At 40.6% G+C, this 9554-nt stretch overlaps 1 protein-coding gene and 1 non-coding gene across 2 annotated transcripts; one reads left to right on the top strand and one right to left on the bottom strand.

Moving 5' to 3' along the window:
• Positions 1-240: 240 nt before the first annotated feature.
• On the top strand, positions 241-3335 carry LOC112087517. Its single transcript, XM_024157428.1, has 4 exons — positions 241-1226; positions 1476-2464; positions 2584-2706; positions 2908-3335. Exons 1-4 carry the CDS (start codon positions 241-243, stop codon positions 3333-3335), a joined length of 2526 nt encoding a protein of 841 aa, XP_024013196.1.
• A 5463-nt stretch (positions 3336-8798) lies between these two features.
• On the bottom strand, positions 8799-8904 carry LOC112087706. The gene has a single exon (XR_002900250.1). It is a non-coding gene; the product is annotated as a small nucleolar RNA R71 (small nucleolar RNA).
• Positions 8905-9554: the final 650 nt, after the last annotated feature.

The following is a 9554-nucleotide window of genomic DNA, read 5'->3' as shown; positions in this document are numbered from 1 at the left end:
GTTCTCATTGAGAACAATGAGAAACTTGGTGAGGAGGTGCCTCAAGGGAGTGAACTAGATGATGAAGTTGTAAAGAATGAAAAGGGCAAAGGTGTGGCAAAGGAGATGGTGCCTGAGAAACCATATTTGCCACCACAACCTTATCAGCCCAAACTTCCATTTCTAGGAAGGTTCAAGAAGTAGCTCTTAGATAAGGTTAGAGCTGTTTTTGAAAAGCAATTGGAGAACACTCAATTCACCATGCCTATCATAGAAGCTTTCCTTATGGTTCCTCAACTTAGAAAGTTTTTAAAGGATTCTATTTTGAACAAGTCAAGAGAACTACAAGGGATGGTAGTCTTGAGCCATGAGTGTAGTGCACTAATTCAGAGAATGACAATCCCTAGGAAGCTATCTTATCCACGGAGCTTTACATTGCCCTGCATTATTGGTCCTATTAAGTTTTCCAGCTGTCTATATGATCTTGGAGCATCAGTGAGCTTAATTCCTTTCTCAATTTCAAAGAAGTTGGGGTTCACAGACTACAAGCCTGGAAGGATATCTTTAGTACTTGTTGATAGATCATTTAGGCTCCCCATTGGACTTCTTAAAGATCTTCCTGTGAAGATAGGTGATTTTGAAGACCCAACTGACTTCATTGTGCTTGAAATGGATGAAGATCCTGTTGATCCTCTCATTTTGGGTAGACCATTCCTTGCTACAGCAGGTGCCATAATTGATGTGAGAGGAGGCAAGATTGAGCTGCACCTTGGATCAGAATCTCTTACATTTGACATGAATGAGATGATGAAGAAGCCAACAATGGAAGGACAGGTCTTCTATGTTGAAACAATGGATCAGTTGGCTGATGAGCTATTGGAAGAGCTGACACTAGAGGATCCTCTTCAGGTCACCTTGACAAAAGAACCAGGGAGACATGGGTTCTTGGCTGAAGAGAGTGAAGCCTACAAGATGGTGTTGGATCAGCACAAGGTAGCAGGTACAAAAACACAGTTTTTTAAGCTGGGGACAAGCGGCCAAGTGGATCAGAGTATCAGTGGATTCAGTACAAGTCAGGGACCAGTTCAAGAGTGTATGGCAGTGGGTTCACAAGCTGAGGAAGAGGCTAAACCGGCTGAGAACACCAGCAGCAATGAAACTCAGGCTGATCAAGAGAGCTTTGTGGGAGATTGGGATGAACACAAGCCTCTGTCTGTTGAGCTTAAGCCATTCCCAAAAGAGCTCAGGTATGCATTTCTTGGCTCTAATTCATCTTATCCTATGATCATCAATGATAGCTTATTAGTTCATGATGAGAATGCTTTGTTGAATGAACTAAGAAAGTATAGGAGAGCTATAGGCTATTCTCTAGATGACATTAGGGGGATCTCACCTGACTTATGCACCCATAGGATACATCCGGAAGAGGAATTAATGACCTCTAGAGACCAAGAGAAAACAATATTCACTTGCCCTTATGGCACTTATGCTTACAGAAGAATGCCTTTTGGTCTGTGTAATGCTCCTGCCACCTTTCAAAGGTGTATGATGTCGATTTTCTCTGACCTGATAGAAGAGAAAATTGAGGTGTTTATGGACGATTTTAGCGTCTATGGACCCTCCTTCTCCTCTTGTTTTTCTAACTTGTCTCAGGTGCTAAGGAGATGTGAGGAGACAAGCTTGGTGCTGAATTGGAAGAAGTGCCATTTCATGGTGCAAGAAGGCATTGTATTGGGGCACCAGGTATCTGAAGCTGGGATAGAGGTTGACAAGGCCAATTTGGATGTCATGGTTAACTTGGGGGCTCCAAATTCAGTGAAAGGAGTCAGAAGCTTTTTGGGACATGTTGGGTTCTACAGAAGGTTCATTAAAGACTTTTCAAAGATAGCAAGACCCTTGACAAGGCTTCTATGTAAAGATGTGGAGTTCCTCTTTGATCAAGAATGTCATGAAGTTTTTAAGAAGATCAAGCAAGCCCTGATAAGTGCTCCCATTGTTCAAGCACCAGACTGGAGCTTGCCATTTGATATCATGACTGATGCATTAGACTTTGCAGTTGGTGCTGTGCTGGGACAAAAGAAGGATAAAAAGCTTCATGTCATCTACTATGCTAGTAGGACTTTGGACATAGCTCAGGAGAAATATGCCACCACTGAAAAGGAAATGTTGGCTATTGTTTATGCCTTTCACAAATTCAGATATTATCTGGTGGGGTCAAAAGTGGTGGTGTATACTGATCATGCAGCTTTGAGATATCTGATGACAAAGAAGGATGCCAAACCAAGGCTGTTGAGATGGGTATTGCTGCTCCAGGAATTTGATATGGAAATCAAAGACAATAAAGGCATAGAAAATGGAGTACATGATCACCTGTCTAGACTCAGAGTGGAAGCTGATGTCCCTCTTAATGATTCTCTCCCTGAAGAGCAGCTCATGGCAATGAAGCTTTTGAATGAGTTAGAAAAACTCAAGTCCATCAAAGAAGGTGGTTTTCCATGATTTGCAGACATTGTGAACTATCTTTCCTGTGGAGTGGAGCCCCCAGAAATGAGAAACCTAAATGGTTCTTTTGGGATGAGCCATATTTGTATGTTCTTAACAAAGACAACCTCTACAGAAGTTGCTTAGCTGAGGAAGAAGTCCAAGGGGTTTTCCTAGAATGTCATGGATCAGCTTATGGAGGTCATCATGCTGCTTTCAAGACAGTGACTAAAGTACATCAGTCAGGTTTCTGGTGGCCATCAATGTTTATAGATGCTTAAGAAGTTGTTGTGAGGTGTGATGCTTGTCAAAGGGCAGAAAACATCTCTAAGAGGAATGAGATGCCACATAACCCAATTCTAGAAATAAAAGTATTTGACTGTTGGAAAATTAATTTCATGGGACCCTTTGTCTCTTCTCATGGTAATCAATACATCCTGGTTGCAGTGGACTATGTCTCCAAATGGGTGGAAAGTATAACAAGTCCAAAAAATGACTCTAAAATGGTGGTAAAGCTGTTTAAGACCATCATTTTCCCAAAGTTTAGAGTTCCTATAGTGCGTATAAGTGATGGTGGAAGTTATTTTCTGAACAAGACTTTGGAGAGACTTCTTAAGAAGTATGGGGTAAAGCATAAGATAGCAAGTCCATATCACCCCCAAACAAGTGGCCAAGTGGAGGTTTCCAACAAGCATGTCAAAGCCATTCTTGAAAGGACTGTGAGCTCATCTAGAAAAGACTGGTCCAAGAAATTGGATGATGCACTATGGGCTAATAGAACTGCCTTCAAGACTCCCATTGGAAACTCTCCTTTCAATCTTCTATATGGGAAGAGTTGCCATCTGCCTGTTGAGCTGGAATACAAGGCATTATGAACTGTTAAGTTTATCAAGACAGATCAGGAGAAAAGACTTTTTCAACTTCATGAGCTAGAGGAGATAAGGCTTAATTCTTATGAGAGCTCAAAGATCTACAAAGAGAGGACCAAAACTTTGCATGATCAAAAAATTATGAAAAGGGATTTCAAGCAGGGAGACCTTGTGTTTAACTCAAGGCTCAAGCTGTTCCCTGGCAAGTTAAAGTCAAGGTGGTCTGGTCCTTTCAAGATCTTGGAGGTCAGGACTTATGGAGCTGTTGTGCTTAAAGGAAAAGATGGAATTGGTTTTGTTGTGAATGGACAAAGGCTGAAGCCCTACCTGGTCAATGCAATCAAAGAGGGAGCTACCTCAGTCTCTCTTGATGACCCCCCATCCAACTAAGGTTATGAAAAGTCAAACTTAGTGACTTAAAAAAAGTGCTCTTGGGAGACACCCCAAGCTTATCCTTGTAAAAAATCTTTTTAATATTCTCTTTTTCATGTTTAGAATGTTTTGAAGTGTTTTGTGAGGTGGTTTCAGGTCTTAGGTAACTTGGAAGTGCTGTGGTCCAAGGACAAAGAGAAAAGGAGTTGTAGAACAGTTGAGAGATGAGCTTGAGGCACTAAAACTGTGTGAGCCGCCTGGTGTGCGAGATAGCCGTGCGACTCGGACAGAGACAATTGAGCCATGTCGCACATTGACTTGCAATTTAAACCAAGATGGACGTGCGGGTCAGCTTGATGTGCTCAGGTTTAACCCTATTTATGCAAGCGCTCAGATGTACGTTGTAGTACTTAGGATCGATCCACTGAAGACCAAGTAACTGCAATACGAGTTTACTTGAGATGAGAACAGAGATAAGATGAAAATATGGATGTTTGTTTGCGGGTTTATGAATAGTGACGAAAATAGCAAATATTAAACTTAAAAACAAGTAAATAATAAGATCAAATCAATACGAGAAGGTGTTGCGTGTTAGGGAATTCGCCGGGAATCATAGACTAGCTAACAAGAGAATTAAACATAAAGTTTTCTATAGATATGTTCCTGAAATCAAACCAAGACTAACCTACTCACGTAGTATTAATCACAAATCCATTCACCTAGATTTACTAAACTCCCATTCACTCTAAGTGGCTAGAAAAATTAGTTTGATAACTTCACAAAACGCTTTAGACCGACTCACGCCGTCTAAGAGAATTTGTTCATCTAAATATGGTTAATCGATTCGAAAACACTTTCGGTGAGTAAATCAACCTAATCGCAGTAGCTAGATGGTCGATCTAAGCCACATAAACGAAACACAAATTTGGACGAAGAAATCTAAAGATAAACCCTAATCTAACAAACCAGAAATCAAACCCTTTAAAAAATCCCTAACCCAACAAGGGAATTTACTCAGTCATAGTGTATAAGAACATCACAGAAGTATTATAGTTTGCTGGAAATGAAATAAGAGAAAGGTAAAGAACGAAGAACGAGGATGAAAATGGAGATCGATGATGGCTCCTTCGGTGGCTCCTTCTTCTCTCGAAGACGACAACTCTGAAGGTATGCGGCTCTTATCTGCTCTCTCTCCACGACCTGGTCATTAGAATGACCTAAAACGAGTATATATAGCCTTCTAATTCATTGGAAACGTCTAGGGTTTGAAGAATAAGTAGTGGGTTGAACTTGGGCTTGAATTAGGTCATCTTCGGACGTCAATAATGTCTGGCCATGGTCACGGTGGTCCTGACCGCGGGGAAACCTAGTCTGGCCGCAGTCGCGGCTTATGCCTTCCTTCAAGACTGCATTTTCTGGCTTTAGTGGTTCGGAAATATTTGAAGATCTAACCATTGGATTGTCTCCAAACCAATTTCTTTAGCAATCTGGTTGTCTCCTCTATGTTGTCTCAAGTTGTTGGGATGATCAGACGGTGAGAAGGTCTTCATCGAGTGCCATACTTTTGACAGTCTGCATTTATCCAAAATGGCTCATTTGTTCCAAATTGCACATCTTTAGTCCAAGTTTCCTGAAAAGTCTTTTAAAACTCTAAAACATAGAAATCACTTACAAAGCATTGAAAACAGAGTTAACACACCTGCATAAGATATTAAAACGATCCATAAAAGTGCTCAAAATCCGGTGTTATCATAGCTCTCCATCAGGCCATGTCGAAACACCAGGAGGAGACAAAGGCTTGCATGAAAGCTGGAGTGTGAGAGATGAATGTGCGAGATAGAAAAAATCAAGTGCCATGTCGCACAATGACTCGCAATTTAAACCGAGATGGCTGAGCGGGTCGAAGTTGGGAAGTGATATATTCATAAATTGCATTATTAGGACTTAGGAGATTACATTAGGTCCAAAAGAATTTTGCATGTTTTAGAGTGTTTAACAGGTGCTTTTGTAGCTTATTTGGAGTGGGGGATGTGATTCAGATGAAAAAATGGAGTTGAAATGATCAAAAATGGTGTAAATGGGAAATTTTGAGTCTCTCGGCAAAATGCTGTACTGATGGTCGGAGATTCCTGGCCAAAATCCTTCCTGCGGGTAGATCTCTCGGCAAAAATCACGTACTGGCGGTTAAGTTTCTCGGCCAAAAATCTCGGGTGCACATACATCTCGGAAATCACGTTACCGGAAGGTCTTTCTGTCCGATTCAGCTGTTAGGATCTTCATGAAAGTTGGATATAATTGAGTCACGAACCCAGAAAAGTTATAATCATGGCATTTTGAGCACTGAGCTGAAAGATACGGCCACCGGAAGACAGACATGTCTCGCATCCATTCCGGAGCAATCTGATACGTCTGAAAGATCGCCTGTCCGGGGAGTTTTCACGTCCGATTCAGATTACAGGGTCTTAAGCAAAGTCGGAGATGATTATGTCATGGTTCCAGAACAGGTGGAATAATTGGATTTGGAGTCGTGAGAAGAGAGTTAAGCTCACCGGAAGGCACACTTATCTCGCTACAGTTTCAAGACCGATCCGATGAGTCACAAAGATTTCGTGGGACGATGCCTTTCCAGTCTGATTCAGTTGCCGGGGTATTCATCAAGATTCAAGATATTTGAGTCCTCTTTCCATAACGTTTGAGATCATTCAATTTCGAGCTATGAGAAAGAAGATAACGTTTCCGAAATGAACACATGTCTAGAAGCCTATTTCTGATCGTTTCAATGCATTGCAAATATGAACCCTCCGGGGAATCTTCCACTTCCCAAGCGCCTAAGTTTTCTTCACCAAAGTTTGCGATATTTGAGTGATCTTTCCACTGAAGTTTTAATTTGCCATTTGGATCCATATCCAGGAAGTTACGCTCCCCTGAATGCGAAGTGGTCCGAGGAGACTTGGATTATGCGAGTTGGCCGAGTAAAGAACTGAACCGCAGAAAGACTCGCGATTTACACCGACTTGGGCCTGCCACTTGGGACTAAATATGACCAACTCGCACACATATTCTCTCCAGAATGCGTCCTGGTTGTGCAATTTGAAGAAAAGAAAGCCTGAACAGCACAAACACTCGCGGTTTACACCTAGATAGGCATGCGGCTGAGGCTGAACGATTTAAGGCACACAAGGCTGTTCCTATGGCTGTGCGACTTGGGGCTGCGAGATGGAAAACAATTGACCAAGTCGCACAGTTAGCCCATTGCCCATTTGAAGCCGGATCACTACCCAGTTTGTCCTAGGCTGACCCGGTCCAAGACCCTTAGTATAAATAGTTTTTGAGAGAAAAAACCTAGACATCTTACCTTTTACCTTTCATTCTCTCTTTGTTTTCTTTTCCCCTTGAGTCAAAAACGAGTTTGTTAAGAGATATCTGAAGGATTTAATCAATCTAAAGCTGTTTCTTATCATCTCATCTTCTTTTCTTTGCTTCTAATCATGATAACATCACCTCTTACAAAAGATTAGGTGTGTTAATCATGATTAGTGAGTAGTCTTCTTTTAAGCTTCTAGGTGTGTAGATTAGGGTGCTTAGATGTTTGATTTATGATGTTTAGGCTCTAGATTCTCATTTCCTTTCCTTAGTTAGCTGCTCTTAATGCTAGATCTCTCATTATAAGCTTGATCTAGAACTTAGGCATTTCTCCACCCACAAGGTGTTTGATGAAATGCCTGAATGAGCTAAGCTAAGGGTTTATGCCTTTTTCATCATGAGAGTGATAGTTAAATTCATAAATAACATATTATAACTGTTTCTTAATGCTCATTGATTCATATTTCACAAATAGGAATTTGGTTTGTAAGTGGATTAGTGTAGAGACTAATGCCTTCATGAGAGGATTAATCTAGATTAGAGTTCTAAGTTGATTGGAATTTGAGATCATGTGATGCTTGCTTTATCTTCTGTATAAGATTCAGTCTTTCTTAGCTCTTATTTTGATGCACAAAGAGGCTGTTTGGTCATGTTAGACTTGGAACCTTATGCTTGTTAATTGCATATTTACTAATGGGAATTAGTCTTGATTAAGTAATTAACAAAGGGATTTTTGTCATGAGAATGAATTAATCTGATTTGGAAGTCTAGACTAAAGAATTGCAAGTGTTGCATTGTTTGCTTAGCATCATGAATTCACATTTAAAGCACCCTGATCAATGATCACATCTAAAGGTTTAGCTTTCTTTTATTTTGGATTTGAATCTTTGTTTTGTTTGTCTTGTTTTCTTGTTTAATTCTTAATTACTGCTTGTTCTTGTTTGTTTTATGTTTTAGATCACTTTGTTACCAAAACCTGTTTAATTAGACTTGGATTAAGAATTGATCCTCATAGTCTTAGTGTCTAGAATCTCTCCATTTGGATTGACCCTCAAGTGCTACAACACAAGAGGTTAATTGACCTTAGTAGGCTAAAAAAACCTACTATCAATTTGGCGCCGTTGCCAATTGGAGAGTTTATTCGAGCATTAAGACTTTGGATCTTCTTGAGATCAAGTCATTTTATTTTGTTTTACTGATTACCTTTCAAGTGCTGTCTTTGTTTTCAGGTTTATGAATACCAGAAGTCAAGCAAGAAGACAAAGAGAAAGAGCTGTGCACATTGAGAGGTTGGGTATGGATCAAGAGCAACAGGCTCATGGTGGTAATGGAAACCACCAGGCTCAGCAAGAGGGTCCAGCACCACGTCCAAGAACAGTTGTGGGAGCTGGTGATGAGGCCAATGCTCAGGGTCAAAGACATGGGATTCAAGCTCCTACACCTGAAAACGATTTTGAGATCAAATCTGGCTTGATCAACATGGTGCAATCAAACAAGTTCCATGGCTTGGCATTAGAAGACCTATTAGATCACATTGACAACTTTGATAGAGTTTGTGATCTAACTAAGATGAATGGAGTGAGTGAGGACAGTTTCAAGTTGAGGCTATTTCCTTTTTTTCTAGGAGACAAAGCTCAGCAATGGGAAAAGTCTCTACCTCAAGGATCAGTCATAACATGGGAGTAATGCAAAAGAGCATTTCTAAGTAAGTTCTTCTCTTCATCAAGAACAGCAAGGTTAAGAAATGAAATATCAAGTTTCATTCAGAAGAACCATGAATCCTTTTGTGAGACTTGGGAAAGATTTAGAGGGTATACCATGCAATGCCCAGCTGCTAAGTACCTTCTACAGAGGTGCTTTACCAAAGGTCAGACTACTCTTACACACAGCTTCAAATGGTAATTTCATGACCAAGGAAGTCAATGATGCCATGACCCTTGTGGAGAATGTAGCTCAGAGTGATGAGCTTTATGGATCAGACTTTGATAGGAATTCAAGAGGTGTTGTGTGTGCTGAAGAGGAAAGGACAAGGAAAGACATCTGGTCTCTCAATGACAAGCTAGATAAACTTCTCCTAGCTTCTCATAAGTCAGTCAACTTGGTTAGAGATGTGAATCATGTGTTTCAAGATACATTTCAAGGGGAAGACATCACAGCTGAGGTAAACTTTGTAGGTGGACAACAACGTTACAAAAAAGGCTTTACCTACTATAAGAATCACCCCACCCAGAACTTTCACTCTCACATCAAAAACAAACATGGTTTTGTCCCTCCCCAACAGCAAAGCCTCCAACAAAACTCAGGGAATAAGGATCAAGAAGTACATAACCTGCTCCAGCAAATTCTCCAAGGTCAAGCAAGTGGTGCCATGGACTTCAACAAGAAAATGGCAGAGATTAACAACAAGGTGGATTGCACTTATTCTGATCTTCTAACTCAACTTTCAACATTGGCTTCCAAATTCAAGACTCTAGAAAACAACAAGGGCCA

Source organism: Eutrema salsugineum, unplaced genomic scaffold, assembly GCF_000478725.1.
Source record: "Eutrema salsugineum unplaced genomic scaffold, Eutsalg1_0 scaffold_17, whole genome shotgun sequence".
Classification (NCBI taxonomy): domain Eukaryota; kingdom Viridiplantae; phylum Streptophyta; class Magnoliopsida; order Brassicales; family Brassicaceae; genus Eutrema; species Eutrema salsugineum.
Note: the sequence above shows the minus strand (reverse complement) of the source record. Positions and strands in the feature narration are given on the sequence as shown.